Genomic DNA, 21,153 nt, shown 5'->3' with positions numbered 1-21,153 from the left:
TCACTGGGATTCCATCTGGAGAAGGCAGGGAGACAGCACCTACCCCATCTTGGACCTCCCAGTGATATTGGCTCATTATGGGGCCCGGAGAATTCTCCATGTGTTGTGGAGCCCACTGGCCAGGTTTCTTCTCTGCTGTGTGTGGCAAGATGGCGCTGGGGGCTGGTTGGTGGCATGAGTTCTGTGATCAGGGGCTGACTGGGAGCCGGGGAGGAACTGCCAGGACCAGCGTACCCATGTGGCTCAGAAGAATAGTCTTGGTGCTCGCATACCAGAACCATGCTTGTAGAAGCTCATGGTTGCCGGGATTCCATCTGGAGAAGGCGCTGGCACTCATTCTTTATGAGTGCCCATTCATAAAGAATTATGAGGTGAATGAATAATCAATAATGAATGAATGAGCAAGCCAGTTCTAGAAATTTCTTGATCTCAGATTCTCCTTGACAAGAGCCAATACCAGTTGAGAGAAATCAGTCCCTGCCATAATAACTGGACACACGTTGCTTTTGACAACGAACAGGAAATCTCTAAGATAGGTTCAAGTGCTTCTCCTGGTGTCCTTTGTGGCTGGGAGGTAGGTTCATCTAGGTGTTTCTTTATTCATATGACTTCTTCTTAACATCAACCTACTAAGAATAGAGTGACATTTCCAGAATTTTCTCTTAAATATTGTTTTCTTGACGTAAGCTGTAGTATAAAATACCATTTGTCTAATTCCTATTAATATCTTCTTCCAAAAATATCTGAACCATTTATAGATTTTGGGGAAGAGGAATTTCCAGGAAGAAAACCATTAACAGCTGAGGGAGAGACTGAGGAGCTATGGTGAAGTCCTCTCAGACACATAGTTCTGGCCTCTGGGACAGGACAAGGTGCCAAGACTGGTCATAAGTCAACAGAGAGTGCCTGACCTCTCAGGAGACCTTGAGCAAAATATAACAGAGGATCAGGGCATGTGCTGATAGGGTGACTCAAGATGCTGTGTGGGAACCCTGTGTGAGTACACAGTCCACCATGGGCTAAATCTGTTACTGGCCAACTTTTGGAAAGTTGAGCTGTTCCAGAGCAAAAAATCAAGTGTACCCCCTGATCAACTAACAAGTCTATTCTGTCTCTGTGCTTCACGGTATATGACCACTAACATCTAGGAATAAGGGTAACTTTTTATTTCTTTATTCCAAATTCCATGCAAATACCCCCTTGATCCTCTCTAACCCAGACACATAATGGAAAGAGAGTACGTTTTAATTGTAGTCTTCTGGGGCTCGAGCTATGGCACAGTGGGTAGGGTGTTTGCCTTGCATGTGACTGACTCAGGTTCAATTCTCAGCATTCCAGTGTTGATTCCTGAGTGCATGAGCCAGGAGTAACCCCTGTGCATGATGCAAAGAGCAAAAAATAAAATAAAATAAATTTAAAAATATAAATTCAGTCTTCTATTTTATCAGGACTGACTGACACATCCGGCACCAGATGGACTGGCCCGCCTGAGACAGCTGCTCACACCTTTCAGTGCTTGGTGTCCACACTTGTGTCCTGGCAGCCTGTACTTGTGAAATGCATTTTCCCGGAAAGAATTTCTGTTCTAGATTTTCATCTGACCTGGCTCTGAACTTGTTCTCACAACTGAAACAGCCTTGTTCTGCTTACAGGGGGCCCCTCCGTTTCACGACTTCATCTCATTTGTGGCCCCCGACATGATATAGTTGAGGATATAATTGCACTGACTCATCAATCATCGCCAATGCATCAGCAAGCCAAAAACTGTAATATAAACTTTTTAAAGACAAATTTTATTTTCTTTTAATTTTATTTAATCAAGAGTGAATTCAAGAGAGCACCAATGCTTATTTCTCTTACCTATACCATCCATATACAATTCTTTAAAACATATTTCTAAAAGAGGCTCTGGAAACTTCTATTTCTTGATAACTCAAAGAAGGTTTATAGAGAGAACCAGACAGGATTCTGAGGAAAAGTTGGAGATGGGTCTCAAGAAACACATGATAGGGCACCTGAGTCCTCGTCTGAATGATGATTATTTTTTTGTGTGTGCATTCCTACCCCAAACACAACTAACAACATGTCTGAGACTTGGCTGGTGGTTTTATAGGTCAAAGGCAGCAAGAAGAGAGGCATGTGTGACTTTCTTTTTTTTTTGTTTGTTTGATTGGGGGACCACACCCAACAGGCTCAGGGTTGCCTCCTGGCTCTGTGCTCAGGGATGTCTTCTGGAAGGGCTCGGGGGCCATATGTGGGGCTGGGAGTCAAATTAATTGATCCTACAGGCTAGGCAAACACCCTTCCCATTGTCCTATCACTACAACCCTGCATGTGTGAGTTTCTGCTTGTCATTTTCTCCTACAAGGTAGTTGTCACCTAGGTAATGCTTCCAGAGAGCTGATCCTGCCAATCAGAGTGCAAGATAGGCAATGACCTAAATCAGTTTATCAATGTCATGGATCCTTAGAAACTGGGGCTTAGGGCCACAGATCCACTGGGCTGCTTTGGAAGAATGTGGAATCTATGGAGACAGGACGTAATCTAATCTCTGATACATACATCCTGATCAGCTACATGCAAAGGCAAATGCGTATCACTTCGGTCTCTCAAGTATGAGAACAATTTCATAGACTTGTAGCTTAGCAATCTTCAAATCAGCTGAACCCTCAGAACTGGAAAAGCCATATGTAATTTCTAGAATGTTGGCAAGACTGTGCTGCAGATTTCCTGCTCCCTTTGAGAAACGTTGTTCCCGATACAGGAAAGATAAAGAAGGCTTAAGATTGCAAACTGCAGGCAGTCACTGACAGTTTTCAAGAACCATCATTCCTGTGACTAATTACAATCAGTTTTCCATCCCCAGCTCTGTGGGTTCTGGTAGACTCATTATTCCAGGGTCTCTCAGGTACCAGGACACTTAACAGAGAAAAATAAGCAAATGCCAGCCTCCTTTCTGCACCCATTGACCTCTGAGGACTTATTCTCAGCAGCATGGAACTCTGTGATCCTTGGAGAGGTTTAGGCTGGTACTTTTAATTCGTGACAAGCATACCTTTGCCGTCTTTAAAAATTCATAATCACAGATACGTGTGTGGGATATCATAATGATACATGTGTGGGATATCATCCCCCTGACAAAAAAACACTAAGGTTGGCATCGTCCCCTGGGTAAAACTGGTTAGATATTTCAGATAACACGGCAGAAAACTAGTGCCCTGGAAAGATAGAATAAGATAAGAACGGAATAAAAAATTATCCTGCCTTTATATTTTCAGAAGCCTGCTGATTTGGCTATGTGAAATACCCCAGCTCTTGATTTTAACGTACCTGCCGACTATTCTTAATGTACCTTTTAACAAAAATATTGGCTCATTGCATGGAAACAGGATGCCAAGGTGTGGACAAAAGATTTAATATTTCATAAATAACCATTGTGTGAGCTCACTCATGTCTGTTCAAGGGACCCTGAAGTTTGACACTTCTTGCATGTTTGTCTCATTCTCTGCAGCCAACATTGCTAGCTTTATTGTGGCAAATTGCCGCACACTGATTTAAAAACTAAGTTTATTATTTACTCTGAAAAAGTCAAAACTGAGGGGTTAAGAAAGGGTATCCCTACCCAGGGTTTCAATATCAACACTTGTGTATAGGGAGTCTGCTTCTTTCTCTTGTCCTTAAATACATACTTCAACTCTAACAGGGGGCTTACCTCCACTATCTTTTTTAAATAAAGGCTTCATACTTTAATTAATGAAGTAAATTGCATGTTTCTGCTTTTGAATGGCCTAAAATTAACTGATAAGGAAAATTTTTGTACACAAATAGGTCGTATCAAGTATTATTCATACTTTGGTCCAATGAACAAGTGACAAGGATGAGTTCCAATTCTCGAGAATCTTGTTGTAATCTTGAAAAAAGAACATTTGTCCTTAGAACAAGCACAGGAGCATTTGTTAGCATGCCCTGTTGTAAGGTGGTATTGGAGAATATAATTGATAAAAACATCCCTATTAAACAAATGAAATGAAGACTATATAAATATTCTGACAGGCTATTTTGTTAATTCTTTGGTAAAAATGTAAAAAAGGATTTTTTAGATTTTTATATTTATGTAGATACTTCTATGTAATAAGGGAAGTTCAGGACCTATTGATACACTTAGTGATATATAACAGGGTTTGTTATTTCAATATTTTTTATGTAGGAGTACTGCTATTTATTCAGCCACTGACTAGCTGATTTAATTGGGCATGAACTCCGCCTTTATTTTTCATAATTTTATTTATTTTTCTTCTTGTATTTATTTATTTATTGAATCACTGTGGGAAAAGTTACAAAACCTTCAGGTTTTAGTCTCAGTCATACAATGATCAAACACCTTTCCCCTCACTGGTACTCATTTTTCACCACCAAGAACCCCAATATACCCCCCTCCCACCCCTCCCAATGCCTGTGAGGCAGATGATTTCTACTTAACTCTTCTCTACATTGATTACATTCATTATTTCGACAAAAGATGCACCATTATCATTTAGAATTCCCCCCCCCCAACAATCAGAATTGCTGAAAAGGTATTGTGAAATGCTTTGTTTTCTATAGCTGGTTATGAGAATCATGTAATGTCACGTGGCCACGAGAGTGGCCGCACAATTTTGGATTTCTGCAAAGAGCCAGATAATTACGAGATTGGTTTCTGTGCATCTGGTGTTTTGGTTGTGCCGTAGAGCCGTTCATGGGGGGCAACTTGTGACCTCAGTAGGGCATGAAGGACGAGCCACTACCGCCCCTCTTCCCATGAGACTGCAGTTGCCCCGTCACCACTGGATCATACCTGGCTTTCCTATAAGCTCTGAGGTGGCGGCCACCTTGCTCCTGAGGGGAGTGGGGGCAGAAGGGAGCAACCCCCTTTCCCTCCCAAGGAGGCATGGAGCTGTGGTTTAATGCATGGTCAATTCACTTTTCTGCCTCAAGCTGCCAGGCTCTGAACTAAGTCATTTTGCCTCTGGAGCCATGGCCGTGGGGGGCAACTTGTGACCCTGGTAGGGCGTGAAGGATGAGCCAGTACTGCTCCCTTACCATGAGACTGCAGTTGCCTCACCACTGCCGGTTCATACCTGGTTTTTCTATAAGCACTGAGGTGGCGGCCACCTTGCTGCTAGAGGGGGCAAAAAGGCAGAAGGGAGCAACACCCTTTTCCTCCCGCAGAGGTATGGCTCTGTAGTTTAACGCATGGTCCATTCACTTTTCTGCCACAAGCTGCTGGGCTCTGGACTAAGTGCCTCTGGAGCCATCATCTAGTGAGGTCCTACACATCTCGTCACTGCAGGCCCAAACCTGACTGTCTAGTGGTCTCTGGAGGATGGCAGTCATCGGGCTACCAGGGGGAACAGGCCAAGACATGAAACCTATTCCAACCTGGAGTGGCCCAGCACCAGTAACCTACTCCAGGAACAGGACACATTTCTGCCAAAAGCCTTTGGGTTCTGAGATACGTTTCTGAGTCTCTGGGATCATGGCCATTAAGCAGTTCAATCAGGAACCAGAGAGGCCATGTCTCTAATTATATAGCTGAGCCAGAGGTGGCTTGTGGGTGTGTCTCCCACATACCTAACTTTTGACTGTTTCCTTTCTTGATAAACTTTGCTCCAAGTTTTTTGGGTCTGGCCAAAGGCACAGCAACAATTTTGGGGTATCTGAAAGTCTGGCGGTGCTATCAGGCTGGTGATGCACTCACCTCACAGGTACAGATTGACCTGCTGGCGACACCATAGCCCCATATTTTGAAATTTTTATAAATTAATGAATGAGCATGCAAGCCACATGCACAATATTTGTACAAAATTCTCTCCGAACTTTGAAGGAATCATTGTAAATGCCAAACTAGGGAATACTTGGAAGAGGTTGAGCAGGAGGAGTTGATCCAAGGGTGTTTTGTACAGCCTGAGGCTGATAAATTCTGTCTTGTCTCATCCTTTGCAGTGTAGGAACTGCCATCGTACCAGCCTCATTGCCTTCCTATTGGAAGCTGACTCAGATGCTATCATATGTATTATCCCCCAAAGAGGGGATTCGAAGAATAGCCCTACATTAACCAAGCTGGAAATTCAGGAGTAAGTGCCTGGAAGGTTGTTAATGGGTTTCAGATGGGTTTGTTGGAGGGAAATCCTGTCCTTGAATGACAAAGATAATGAGTGTGAATTAACAGCCACATGGAGGCACTGTGGACCCAGCCACAGCAAGGAACAGTGGGGAGTCAGAGAGAGAAAGAAGCCAGAGAGGAAGAGGTTTCAGTGCCTTTTGTGGGCAGTTGGTTGGACTTCACTGAATAGATCCTAGTGTGGATAAGACTTAACACACACACTTTGTACTAAGAGTACAGTGGATGCATATAAAGTTTTGTTCTGCATCAAGAAGACCACATTGATAAACTACCTGGGAAGTAGAAGAGAAAGGATCTGGCTCAGCCAAGGCTGAGGAATTTGGGACAAGGGCTACAGGCAGGAGGAAACAAACTGCCTAAGGTCACGTGGAGACCATACTCTGCTCCTACCCACACATTTGTCCAGGAATTTGCACACAGAATCTATCAGGGGACACATAGCACAGAGTAGCTGACCTGGGGTGAAGCCCAACTAGGTTGTAGATTGTAGGGAACTTTAGGCCATGGCAAAGTGCCCAGATAGGCCCATCACAGAGTGACATCACAGCAGAGGATCCTATCAGCACCAGGAGGACAGAGCTTAGAGTCTACCCTGCCCTAGGGGCTGTCTGGGCTCCAAGGCTGCCATGGGCTCCAGGCTCCTCTGCTGGGTGGTCCTTGGTCTCCTGGGAGCAGGTGAGTCCTGGGCACAGCCTGGGCCTGGGAACCCCCTTCCCACCATGAGGGTTGCAGCAGGAGGCACCCTTATGTCTGCCCCAACCCTTCCTCTCTGCTCCCCAACAGGCCCTGCGGATGCTGAGGTCACCCAAAGCCCCAGACACCTGGTCAAAGCAAGGAGTCAGCCAGTGACCTTGACATGCAACTATGAATCTGGGCACTTGTATGTGTACTGGTACCAACAGATCATGGGAAAGAGTCTCGACTTCCTCGTTTCTTATTACCGTGGACAAGAGAATGAGAAAGGCAGCCTCCCTGTTCACTTCTCAGTCCAACAGTTCAGTGAGGACTCCAGCTCTGAGCTGAGCATGAGCTCCGTGGAAGTGGCCGACTCTGCCCTGTACCTCTGTGCCAGCAGCTCATCACAGCCCTTTCTGCTGAGCTACCACCTGCACAAAAACACCCTGGGCAGCCCAGGAAGTGGCAGTGAAGGGGGAGCCACCATTCAGTCCCCTTGAATGAGGACAGTCACTCTGTGTATGGGGAGGATTCAATGTGTCAGAATCACGCAGGATATGTACTGTTGCACCAGATGTTTAAGTGAATGAAAGTTGCATTCAAGTATCACATTGTTACAAACATCATCATGGATTTGATGAACCCAACAATAGATTGCAGAACCAACTACAGGGTGTTTCCAGCGTGGTACTTTGTACAACCAGATTTTGCGTTTCTGAGTCTCATTCTGCTTACATGTCATGGTAGCTTCTCACTTTTCACAAAGAGAGGATACCTGTGAAATGGGAAACCAGAATTATTCACAGAATCGGTAGCTGCGACTATGTGCTACCACAACTGTCCACTGGGTCATCAGATCCCTCTCACCTACCCCCTGGGATGGGACCCTATTCAGGGACTTAATCAAATGCAAAGAAATTGTGTCTTCAAATGGTGATTGCCAAAGTTTTAGCAGATAGAGACTGGGAAGTCCACTGAAAGTGGAGTAACAATTATAAGATCAATGAAGGAAATCAGTGAAAGATTCTGGAGTAACGGAGTACAAGAATCATAAACATCATTAGGAATCTAGGAGACTTCTCACTTATTCAAGAACTAAAAACATATTCACATGAATAAATCTGTTGAAACAGGAAAGCTGTAACAGATGCAAGAGATATTAGTCACAAAGAGCCTGGCAAGCTACCTGTGACGTATTTGATATGCCAAACACAGTAACAACAAGTCTCATGATGGAGACGTTACTGGGCCCGCTCGAGCAAATCGATGAACAATGGGAGGACGTGACCGTGATTAGTCACAAACACTTGAAAAGAAGGCTGCTAAGTCATGTCATCTAGGAGCCAGTGATATTATATACTAGGTAAGGCTCTTGTCTTGTATTCAATTTACATAGTTTCTATCCCTATAACCACATTTGATCCTCCAAGTATCACCAGGAATGATTTCTGAGTGTAGAGCCATGAAATAAGCCTAAGCACTGCCCACTGTGCTCACAAAACAAAACCCAAGTCATTTTAGAATGCTTTCTTCATTCTAAGAAGTTTGTCATCTTCTTTTTAATTTTCTGAGAAATGGGTCTGGCCTTGTGATGGGGCTTTAGGGCTCAGGAAGGAAGGTAATAGCTGAGAATGAGCCTCTGGGGAGCCCATCCTCTCTCAGCACCACACACACAGCAGACTCTCCTCTCCCTACCCCTGCCATCAGCCCCCCTCCTGTTCTGTGTGACTCTCTGGCTATTGCAGGCAGGTGAGTCCAAGATAAGGTCCGTTCATGGTGACAATGCCTCCGTCCCATGCTCAGCCCTCAGCAGTATCAGAAGCTCCTTCTTTCCACAGGTCTGTGGCAGGCTGGTGTCTCTCAGACCCCCAAATTCCAGCTTCTGAAGACAGACAGAACATGACAAAGATGTGTGCCCAAGAATTGGCACATAGCTATATAGCTAGTACTGGTATCGGCAAGAAGAGGGACAAGAGCTGAAGCTGGTCTATTACTCAGTTGGACCTATAGTCATGAGGGCTGTGTACAGCTCTCTGTATATCTCTAAAGAGAAAACTGAGAGCATCCCCCTCAAGCTGGATTCTGTGTCCTCACAGACATCTTGTACAGGTGCTCCAGAAGTCTGTCCAAAGCACTGCAGGACTGCCTCCTCTCTGCTCACAAACACAGGGCACCCTTTCCCCAAGGGCCCCAGAGAATCTTTGCAGATTGTCAGAATCAAAAGCCTGGAGCCCTGTATTTTTTAAAAATTTTTATTAGTGAAACACCATGAGGTACACTTGTAGACTTAAAAATTTTTGTACTTGGGTTTCAATTATACAATGATCAAATATCCATCCCTCCACCGGTGCCCATTTTCCACAACCACAGATCCCAGTATCCCTCCCACCCCCCATCCCCCCATCCCACCATGCCTCTGTGGCAGGGCATTCCCTTTTGTTCCCTCTCTCCTTTTGGGTGTTATGGTTTGCAAAAGAGACATTGAGTGGCAATCATGTTTGGTTTATAGTCTACTTTCAGCATGCTTCTCCCATCCTGGGAGGATCCTCCCAACATCCTTTATTTGGTGCTCCCTTCTCTATCTGAGCTGCCTTTTCTCCTAGCATGTGTGAGCCCTGCATTTTCAGTCATGCACTGTGAACTCACGTGTGCTGAGGTCCTGTTGGGGAGTCTTAGCCTGACGAGGACCCTACTAGAATTTGGAATGGAGGTGGCTCTGTCTTGGCTTTCTGTCTGCACAGCCGTGGAACTCTCTCCTCTGACTATAAAATAGTCTCTCACTGTATTCTACTCAACCCTTCTCAGAGCCTGCAAAGCCTGTTTCCTCTGACAAAGCAGGGACTGAGTCCAAAGAGACTACTTCCTCTTGCACCTAAGTTGTCCGCAAGTCATCAGCTTCTTGCAGGAGCATTTGCTCACTTCCTGCTCAAGTCTGATAAGACTTCTTGGTGCCTACTACCTGGAGGACCTAAGATTTAGGCTAGTTAAAAGTTTCCATGGTGGTGGGAAATGGGCACTGGTGGAGGGATGGGTATTTGATCATTGTATAATTGAAACCCAGGCACGAAAATTTGTAAGTCTACAACTGTACCTCATGATGTCTCACTAATAAAAATTTAAAAAAAAGTTTCCAGCTAGGTTTCAATTACTGGAGGCGAGGAGGCATGGGGTGGGCACACACAGGGATTCTCAGGGTTTACTCTTGGTGGTGCATGGTGGGCCATGAGGGATCAATCTTGGGTAAGCCACATGCACTGTAAGCATCCTACCCACTGTACTTTCTCATCAACCCCAGCTTTTTGGTTACTTTTCTGAAGAAACGGATTTTAAATTCAAAGAGGGAAACATGGTTCATCCGTTTACTGAGAGGTATTTCTGCCATATATGAGTGTTTATCCTAATGGAACGACAAAGCAAATGAACAAGTGAATGATCAAGAATGAATGGTAAAACTAATTCTAGAAATGTCCCATCTCATTTTCTACTGGATAAGGGGCAGTGCTGGTTGAGAGAAATCAATATCTGCCATAATGACTCCTCTTAGGTGGCTCTTGAAAATGGATGGGAAAGCTATGGCATGGATTCCAAAGGCATTTCAACGTTTCCTTCATGACTATGATAATCCACTTGTCTTTTCCCTCATCTGGCTTCTTCTGCACAGTTGGCCTAATTAGAATACAATGACATTTCCACAATTTTCTCCTCAGTATTATGTTTTCACAAAAAAGACTATATTATAAAATAATAGATGTCTGATTAATAACAATCCAGGGGGTATGACATCATCAAAAGGTCAACCTGTACCTGCGGGACGAGTGCATCAGCAGCTTGATGGCCTTCAGGCTTCATGATACCCCCAAATTGCTGATGTGCCTTTGGCCGGATCCCAACAACTTGGGACCAAGTTTACCAAGAAATTAAGCTCCCAAAAGTTAGGTATGTGGGAGCCAAACCCAATCCAAAATCTATCCATATAAGATTATGAGAGGTTTTATTTGTTTGTTTATTTTTTGATCTGCCTGAGTGTTTTGGTTTCTTTCATCCATGGTTGCATAGATAGGAATTTCAATGGTGTCGCAACTATTTCTTTCTTAACAAATCATTTCAATCACTTGCATCTATTCCTTAAGATTGTATTGGAAGAACAGACTTAAAAAACCCAGGCTAGTATCTGAGGAAGTGGGTGTGCGGAGGTATGAGGTATGACAGGGGTAAGTGTGTGTTGCAGGGCAGAGGTTTGAAGGGAAAGTCTGACCTGTGCTTAGATAGTGAATGTGAGCTGTGAGTCACATACGTACAACAAGGTGCCCTATAAGAGTCAGCGAAAGACCACTCCAGAGAATGTGGGAAACTGGAAGACATTGAGGGCATTGGAGGCTGTGAAGAAAGGTGGTGATGGATTGCATACAGAGAGCCTCCAACCACAGAGTGAGACAGCCAGCACAGAACAGTTACTTCTATGCAAAACCCTTTGTTCTTTATAACGTTGTCAGTCTAAATGCAAATTAGCTTGTGTAGACCATTGCAGAGTGGACCCTTTGTTCAGGGCCCAGAGTTTCCAGGATAGCCTAAACTCTTGCCTTTACAAATAGACTCCTTTTTCTTCCACCAACCTTGGCCTCCAATCTTGACTCCTTGAACTTTTTGCAAGGCACCCTACGGGAGTCAGAGAGAGGACAGTTAGGATAGGAAGAGCTTTCACTGTTTCTGTGGGCAAATTGTTTAACTTTGTTGAGTAAATCCATATATATATATCACTATTATGATCTGGATAAGATAGACGATCTGGAGATTTATTCTGCAAAAAAAGGCCATGTTAATAAGCTCAGAGGAAACTTAGGGGGGAGGAAAGTTGGACAGATAAGACTGGAGAATTTGGCTCAAGAGGTGTAGTCAGAGTAAAATAAATGTGAGAACCATGTTCAGTACCTGCCCATTTTTTGTGGTGGGATTATTGAGGTCTCACAGAGAATATCCCACCAACCTCAGCATGGGCTAGACAGCCCACAGGCATGGGCTCATCACACACCAACATCACACAGTGACATCACAGCAGAAGCTCCTATCAGCACCAGGAGGACAGAGCTTGGAGCTTGCCCTGCCCTAGGTGCTGCCTGGGCCCTGAGGCTGCCATGGGCTCAAGGTTCCTCTGCTGGGTGGCCCTTGGTCTGCTGGGAGCAGGTGAGTCCTGGGCACAGGGGGGTGGGGGCCTGGGCTGTGCTTTGCCAGGCCTGGGAACCCCCTGCCCACCAGGAGGGCTGCAGCAGGAGGCACCCCTGTGTCTGCCTCAGCCTTTCTCTCTGCTCCTCAACAGGCCCTGCGGAATCTGAGGTCACTCAAAGTCCTAGACACCTGGTCAAAGCAAGGAGTCAGCCAGTGATCCTGAGATGCTCCTATAAATCTGGACACAACTCAGTGTTCTGGTACCAACAGGCCCTGGACCAGGGCCCCAAGTTCCTCATTCAGTATTACAATGAAGAAGAGAGAGAAAAAGGAGACATCCCTGGTCGCTTCTCAGTCCAACAGTTCAAGAAGGACTCCAGCTCTGAGCTGAGCATAAGCTCTGTGGAAGTGACTGACTCTGCCCTGTACCTCTGTGCTAGCAGCCTCACAGCCCTGCATGCTCAGCTGCTTCCTGCACAAAAACACCCCTGGCCACCCAGGAAGTGGAAGCGAGATGAAGAGATCCCAGCCAGTCACTCGCAGCCTATACAGAGAAAAGTCTCTCTGTGTTATCTTACTAGGAGTATTACCTGAGTCAAATACTGGAGAAAAGGACGAAGGTCTCAATCACATTGTTTTTCTCCAAACCTGTGTTCCCTTCACCTTGCATCATAGTCAGACCCTACTCTTCCTTTTTCTAGAGCCAAAGTGGGACTGGAAATATTATACCTCTCGCACGGTATCCCAGCTCTGTTCCTGACATTAAGAAGCATACAACTCAAAGCAAAGGACATCCACTGATGGCCTTAATTACGGCATGTAGTTCCCGCACTCCCATCACATGAGCCTGGCCAGTGTCCACCCATGAAAGAGGCTACTTGGCTTACTTCAGTTGTGCTTTCTCAACCAACAACTGAGAAAAGAACAAACAAAACAATAACAAAATTGCATAAAAAGGTGCTCGATTTGCACATTATATAATAACCAGAAAGAAAAGGAACATAAAGAATCATTAACATTTTAGTCATGAAACATTTCTGTTCACACAATTTTTTTTCTAATAAAATGGAACAAGGCCTGAGAGTGGGTTGAAGGAGCTAATCTTTGAGGGCATATCCATGAGTCTGTGCGCTGTCAGTCACCAGGAGGCACTGTGCACCCACTTACTGCCAGTCACCCTAGAGGGAGACAGGCTGTGGGAAGGGAAGTCCTTCACATCTTCTCACTGGTAGGGGCGGTTTGAGTCAATGCTGGTGTCAAAGGGTGACTTTGAAGCAGCAGAGCCCAGATTATAAGGAGGATACTACCTCTGCTTTTATTATGGGAATGGATTCATGCTCCACAGTCATGCAGGGAAAGTATTGCTTTACCATGGGTTTGAATGAATCTAAAGGAGTTACCAGCCTACTTTCATGTTCCAATGCTGGAGCAACACGGACTCAAACACTGTTCCTCCATCCCGGTTCCCCCTTGGCCCACCATGGACATGAACATCACAGATCTTAGTGATTTTCCTAATTGCTTTTCGTGATATCTTCCCACCTCTTTGCACCTGAGTCAGCACATCCTCTGCTCCTGCTGCAGTGCACAGCATCCCTCCTCCTAAAATAGAGCAGACTGGAAGAACTATGAGTTCTCACATGGTGATCTCCAGTGTTTGAGGCTCAGCAGGTGGATGGATACCCAGGAGGAAATTTATAGCAGGTGCAGGGACAATTTCAACCCCATGGTCAGTAACCAAGTCAGAAGAGGACTCGAGACCTGGGATGCAGGAGTCAGGGCATCGGGAGCACATACGCTTCTTAGTACACTGAACATTCGACACATGTTTGCTTGAATAAATATGAAGCATTATGAAAATGACACCATGTGATTGAAATATCTAAGTCAAAAATTGGCAAAGAAAATGACAAGGCATCTTAATTCAGACAATATATGACAATGTATTCTTCATTGAAAGCAGCACATTTGCGCATGAATTTTCACTTTCCCTGAGCAAAGGCGGGGCCTTGGCACAGGGGCTGGGGAGGGTGAGCCCAGACAGGAAGGTGACACCTCATGATGTGTCCATAAGGAGACCATCCCCTCTCACCACCACACACACAGCAGACACTGCTCCTCTCCCCTGTCCCTGCCATGAGCGATCCTCTTCTGTCCTGTGTGATCCTCTGGCTACTTCAGGCAGGTGAGATCTGGGTAAGGTTCCTTCATGGTGACATTGTCCCTGTCCCATGCTCAGCCTTCTTCTGCTGAGTCTGTAGTATTGACTTCTTCTTCTACAGGTCTGGGACAGTCTGGTGTCACTCAGACCCCCATATTCCAGCTCATAATGAAAGGACAGAGTGTGACATTGATGTGTGCCCAGGATATGAAGCATGACTACATGTACTGGTACAGACAAGATGAGGGACAAGGCCTAAAGCTGATCTATTACTCCATCGGAGCTAAAAGCATGGAGAAAGGAGAAGTGGCAGATGGGTACAGCGTCACTAGAGAGAAGACCGAGAGCTTTTCCCTCACGCTGGAGTCGGCTGTGCCCTCCCAGACATCTGTGTACTGGTGCGCCAGCAGTCAGTCCACAGCGCTGCAGGGCTGTCTCCTCTCTGCACACAAACACAGGGCGCCCTACCCCCACAGACCCTAGCAGAGCTTTTGCAGATTCTCAGTATCAGGAGTCTGGAGCCCTGCATTTTCAGTCATGCATGTGAACTCACTTGTGCTAAGGTTCTGTGGGGAGTCTTGGTCAGACTGGCTAAGACTGGAGCTTGAAGTGGAGGTGGCTTTGTCTATGTTCCCTTGTTTCCACAGCTGCCAAATTTTTTTTCTCAGTAAACAATACTGGAAATACTTTTGGACACTTTGAACCTCTCACTGTTTCTCACAGTCTGACCTCCACCTGCAGAAATAAGCTGGGATTCTCTTGCTCCTTTTATATTTCAAATCGCATAGCAATGTCTCCCAGACAAACAAATGCATCAGGCCCTGAAAGGAAAGGGTATTCTAGGAAACATGTCTCTAACTTCTCAGCAAGTTAAGTTTCCAATCTAGAACAGCATGGATTCACAGAATTGGAGCTCAGCAACACTGATCTTATGACAAATGAGACAAATGAGAGTTTCATCCTTGGAGTCGAGGGATTAGCCATAGCAGAAGAGAGTGTTATAGAGATGCTTGCCCCAAGGAAAGGCCAGAGAGATTTACAATGGGTATGTCACTTGCTTTGCATGCAGCCAACTTGGGTTTGATACAGATAATCAAGTATCATCCCCAAGCACTGAACCTAGTAGTGGAGTGATCCCTGAGCGCAGAGCCAGGAGTAAGCCCTAAGCACTGACAGGTGTAGCCCCAAACAAAACAAAAAAAAATTTAAAAGAATATTCTTGATTTCTGCCAAGAGTTGAGCAGAGAGCCAAAAGAGCCAAAATCATATCAAATAATTCCAAAAATAATTATCCATGATCTCTTTCCACTTTACTGAAAACAACTTGTTCCATTGAGAGCTGATATTTTCTATGCTTTTTTCATCTAAGAACCCAGGATCTCAAGTCTCCTAGGATAAAGTTACAATAGAACAAATATGAAGGTCCCTCTTCCCATCCGCTCTGAGATCACATCTGGAAAAATGGCCTCTCTGCACATTTTCTCCTGGGCAAGTCTTGTCTAGCAGACTCAGTTTATGACTCATGGAGCATCTTAATGAATAAAATCCACAAGATTTGATTTCAAAATAATATTGCTGCATTGTAACAGACAGAAAGAAACACAGGAGGGAACTGCTCCTGGCCAGTCTTCAGTTGGCTGGTGCTGGAAGGTTGCTTTTGGTGTCCTGTGATTGCATATTGAGTTCCATGGTAGGAATTCAGAATACATGAGGGTGAATGTGTCCCTCCACAACTGAGATGTCAGTCTTAGTTTATAAAGAAATGTTCACTTGTTGAACAAACATCAGAGCTTGTGTGATACCATAGTCAACTGCTATGGGACTTACACAAATATAGCCTATTCTCCAACCTGGATATGTATAAAGTCAATATATAAATTTCTGATAACTAGGATATTTTAAGGGTTGGAGCGATAGCACAGTTTTTTTTTAATTAATTAAAGGCCCTCCCGTTGATCATCGATTTGCTCGAGCGGGCCCAGTAACGTCTCCATTGGAGACTTTTTGTTGTTACTGTGTTTGGCATATCGAATATGTCACGGGGAGCTTGTGGGTAGTGCATTTGCCTTTCATGCAGCCAACCTGGCCGGCCCAGGTTTTATTCCTCCATCCCTCTTGGAGAGCCTGCACAGCAAAGCCTGGCAAGCTACCCTTGACGTATTCGATATGCCAAACACAGTAACAAGTGTCACAATGGAGACCTTACTGTGCCTGTTTGAGTAAATCGATCAACAAAGGTAGGACAGTGACTGTGACAGGATAGTTTAAGTTATGCATGAAGGTAAAAGGGGCAGAAGAGATGTTTAATATTAGGAATATTGTGTATCCAGGCAATGAGATCAAAAGGTCAGTCCAAGATGAATTTTCCTAAACTATAACAGAACCCAGCAAGGTCGGCTGAGGGGGATTCAAGGATCCATTAATTCAAAAAAATAAATACAAGGGGCTGGAGCGATAGCTTTGGGTAGGGCGTTTGCCTTGCACGCGTCCAACCAGGGTTCGAATCCCAGTATCCCATATGGTTCCCTGAGCACCGCCAGGAGTAATTCCTGAGTACAGAGCGAGGAATGGCCCCTGTGCATCGCCGGGTGTAACCCAAAAACCAAAATAATAATAATAATAATAATAAAATACATACAAAATACATGATTATTCTTCATAGAGTGAACTACCTGATATGTAGAAATGGTTTAAATATATAAAACTGAGCTTTGTTTTTTTTTAATTTATTTATTGGATCACCATGAGAACCGTCACAAAGCCTTTCAGTTCAAGTCTTGGTCGGTCATACAGTGATCAAACACCCATCCCTTCACCAGTGCACATTTTCCACCACCAAGAACCCCAGTATACCCCCTCCCACCCACCCCATCCCCTGTGTGGCAGATTTCCAATTTATTCTCTCTCTCTCTCTCTCTCTCTCTCACACATTCAATATTATGACAAAAGACCCTACATTGTCATTTGGAATTTTCCCCCAACATTCAGAACTGCCACAAAGACATCATCAGAAAATTTGTTTTCTATTGCTGATTATGAAGAGCATGTGATGTCGTGTGGCCACACGAGTTTGGATTTCTGATATTTTAGTAATAAACCTAGAGGGATTACTGCCAGAGCCCCTGGGTTCCAAGATTGGTATATGTGCCTCTGGGATCATGGTCAGTCAGAAGCCGGAAGAGGTGTAAAACTTACCTTTGTAATTGAGAGGTTTGGAGAAGTTTTGGAAGGCAGGAGTCCTAAATGCTCCCAATTGAGAAATTTTAGTTTCATGGTCTGAATGCCTCTGTCTGGTCTCTTTCCATCTAGCATAAGTCTTACAATGATGCAACAATAAATCCCATTAATAAAACATTCCTTTAGAAATCTTTGCCTCATCAGACTTGACAGTGGATGGTGACATGGTCCAAATGGAAAAGCAGAAAAACGATCCTTGAAAGGGAGTAACTTGGGAGTTGGTGAAGAGGGGCTTTGAGGAACTTTCTGCATTTCAATTGGACACATGTAAATCCATCAGGCTGAATTGCAGGCCACTAGGAGGCACCATATACCCACAAAATGCCAGGCACCATAGGAGGAAACTGAAATGTGCTCAAAAGAAAAACAGATTCCAGGGCAGAGAAGGTAGTTGGTTTGGTTTCACTAGAAGATTCTGGAATGTACATGAGCTAACTCAGCCTCCTAAGCCCTGGTAGTGTAAATGCACCTGGAACCTCAGTCAACAGCGGAGAAGCTGGACCAGAAAAGGAGGTAAAAAGAGCCGGAGCAGCAAAATGAGAAACTGAAGTCAGAGAAAGGAGGCCTGAGAATACGGTGCATGGAAGGAAAGGCACCCAAATCATGTAGGAAGAATTCATAGTAGGAAATGATGCCTAGAATCTTATGAAAGGCCAATGGTGCTTCAGACCAAGAAACTGGCTGCATTCAGGGCATATCACAAAGTGACGTTACACAGTGACATCACAGCAGAGGCTCCTATCAGCACCAGGAGGATAGAACTTGGAGCCTGCCCTGTCCTAGGGGCTGTCTGGACCCCGAGGCTGCCATGGGCTCCAGGCTCCTCTGCTGGGTGGCCCTTGGGCTCCTGGGAGCAGGTGAGTCCTGGGCATGGGGGGGGCTGGGTGGTGCTTTGCCAGGCCTGGGAACCCCCTGCCCACCTTGAAAACTGCAGCAGGAGGCGCCCCTGTGTCTGCCCTCAGCCCTTTCTCTCTGCTTCCTAACAGGCCCTGCAGATGCTGAGGTCACTCAAAGTCCCAGATACCTGGTCAAAGCAAGGAGTCAGCCAGTGACCCTGACTTGCAACTATGAGTCTGGGCACCAGTATGTAGCCTGGTACCAGCAGGCCCTGGGAATGAGTCTCGACTTCCTTGTTTCTTACTACGGTGGGCAAGAGAATGAGAGAGGCAGCCTTCCTGTTCGCTTCTCAGTCACACTGTTAAAAAACGACTTCATCACTGAGCTGAGCATAAGCTCCGTGGAAGTGGTCGACTCTGCCCTGTACCTCTGTGCCAGCAGCCTCACAGCCCTGCCTGCTCAGCTGTCTCCTGCACAAAAACATCCCTGGCCAGCCCAGGAAGTGGCAGTGTGAGAGGTTGCCAGCCAGCAGGGTCCAGACTATAAGGACATTCCCTTTATGATGGTATCTGAGGATGGATTTAATTCGCCAGAGTCAAGCAGGAAGAGTGTTTTACCAGTTTATACACATGAGGTAAGGTATCTTTCCCAGGTTCATGTTTCAGGACTGGAGTAAAATAAATCAAACACTTTTGCTATTCCTCAGTAGTCATGTTCCCCTAACCTCCTCCTATTGACAGTTCTCTACCTTGGCTTCCTTTTTACAATTCCGGATTAGCACAACTGGGAACATCTGAATCCTAAGTGGTTTTCTACAACCTCTTCCCTGACAATCTCAAGAAAGATACAACACAGGTAAAGAAGATTCACTGATGCTTAACACCAAAAGAAGCAACAATATATTCTAAGACCTCTCCCTAGGTTTCTCATGCACAGAGACCCTGTGAGCTCCATTCATGGGATCAGGGACAGGTGGATCCCAGATGAACTTTCCAGGTATACAGCAATGTGAATGGAATTTCCATCTGCAATGGAAACAAGTCCATTCTGCACATGAAACAATGTTTATGAGAAGATGCAACATCAATGATTGCATTTGATTCCATAGTGACTGTTCAGTACACATTCGAGGGACCATTTTTTTCTACCATGTAATGCATGATATGAAATAGACAGTGACAGTACATATATTTCCTGACCTAGGCAGTTTTATGGTCTACAATAGCAAGTGTATAATTATTCCCCTCTTGATCTCCATGGTTCACTGGAGACTACTTTTCACACATACAGGTCAATTACTGAGCTGCTAAGTAGCTCCAGGAATATAGTTGCAGTGGATCAAAATAATGTTTTTATGTCTGGTATTGTCCCTCACATATCTGTTCACCTGTCTCAGTGGATCATCTGCTTGTACTACACTTGGCAGGTGACCCTCTCACTGATTTGACATGGCACATATCAAAATGAGTCCTAAAGTGTTGGTTATCAACAGTGAAGTATGTCTGCCACATATCCGCAGCAGGTGGAGGGATCATTACAATGGGGTCCACAAAGCAAATAGAAAATATTGCAGAGTATGTGTGACCTGGGCTTGGTGAGTTGATTGGAGACCCAGAAGGCGACTCACTTTTCCTCAGCATATGAGACGTAAACGCACAAGTTCATCCAATGAATTATGAAAGTTAAACCACATGACTGAATTATGAGCAATTTCCAAACTGTCTCAAAAGAGAAACAGTTAGGAAATATGTCAGTTTTACTATTGGACCAGAGAGATAGTACAGGGAGGAAGGTGCTTGATTTTCATGCAACAACGTCACATACGTCCAATCTCCGAAACTACTTATGATCCCCCAAGTTCTAACTCACAGGGTTGATGAATAGAGAACCAAAAATACACCCAACTAAACTCCCCCCCCCAAAAAATAAAATACCACTCTTTTTTTAAGAACCTCACTTTGACATTATTTTTATTTGACCCATGTGAGAAGGGGAATGTGGCACCCACGAAAGGAAAACAAACACTTCAGAACAACACCTGAGGAGTATGGCTATATCAGCACAGACACAGAATCTCTTTCTCCCCTGCCCTGTCATGAGCAAGGGGCATGAGGATATGATGGCATCTACATCCTTGGGTCAATTCTGTTACACCCAAGTAAACATGACAGGTTGTCTGAGTTAAAATTTTTTTGATAGATTTATAGATGGTCCATTAAGGGTCAGGTGAATGAGACCAGTTGCTGGCCGACTTTGACCGTGAGTGTGGAAAGGTAGGACTACAGCTGAATCTTACAAAGACAATGTTTATGAGAAACAGCCTTGTTCCTGACGCCCCATTCGCTCTCAATGGAACGACCATCTCCGAATGCAACAGCTATGTGTACCTAGGTCGAGAGGTCAACATGAGAAATGACCTGGCACCCGAGCTGCGCAGGAGAAAGAGAGCGGCTTGGAACGCCTTCAAGAACGTCGAAGAAATAGCTAAGAAGACAAGGAACCTCCGGCTCCGGGCACATCTCTTTGATTCCACTGTTCTTCCTGCATTAACATATGCCTCAGAGACCTGGGCCCTACGCAAACAAGATGAGAACGCTATTCATGTCTCCCAAAGAAGAATAGGAAGAGCTATGCTTGGAATATCACGTTTCACTCAAATGAGAGAGAGAATCCGGAGTTCTGACATCCGTCGACGATCAGGAATCAGGGACGCTGTCTCATATGCCAAGGTGTCGAAAATCACATGGGCTGGTCACGTAATGAGATTTAAAGACGACCGCTGGACTAGAGCAGTTACCGACTGGATTCCACGGGATGTCAAAAGACCGCGTGGCCGCCCACCTTCCAGATGGTCAGACTTCTTCATCAAGATCATGAACGATTGGTTTGAGGCCCTTCATGTTCCCGGAGCGAAGAG

The 21,153-nt window shown here is 45.0% G+C and overlaps 3 gene segments (V, D, J or C); all 3 read left to right on the top strand.

Annotated features, from left to right (window-relative positions):
- The first annotated feature begins 6,789 nt into the window (after positions 1-6,789).
- LOC130032386 (T cell receptor beta variable 5-1-like) lies at positions 6,790-7,338 on the top strand. The segment is given in 2 exon segments: positions 6,790-6,838; positions 6,947-7,338. Coding segments are annotated over 2 exon segments (441 nt in total).
- Positions 7,339-11,970: 4,632 nt separating this feature from the next.
- Positions 11,971-14,645, top strand: LOC130032385 (T cell receptor beta variable 6-6-like). The segment is given in 2 exon segments: positions 11,971-12,019; positions 14,284-14,645. Coding segments are annotated over 2 exon segments (411 nt in total).
- A 3,562-nt stretch (positions 14,646-18,207) lies between these two features.
- Positions 18,208-18,750, top strand: LOC130032384 (T cell receptor beta variable 5-1-like). The segment is given in 2 exon segments: positions 18,208-18,256; positions 18,386-18,750. Coding segments are annotated over 2 exon segments (414 nt in total).
- Positions 18,751-21,153: the final 2,403 nt, after the last annotated feature.

This window comes from Sorex fumeus, unplaced genomic scaffold (genome assembly GCF_029834395.1).
Source record: "Sorex fumeus unplaced genomic scaffold, SorFum_2.1 ptg000048l, whole genome shotgun sequence".
Taxonomy (NCBI): Eukaryota; Metazoa; Chordata; class Mammalia; order Eulipotyphla; family Soricidae; genus Sorex; species Sorex fumeus.
The sequence above is the reverse complement of the archived record's forward strand: the minus strand, read 5'-3'. Positions and strand labels throughout refer to the sequence as shown.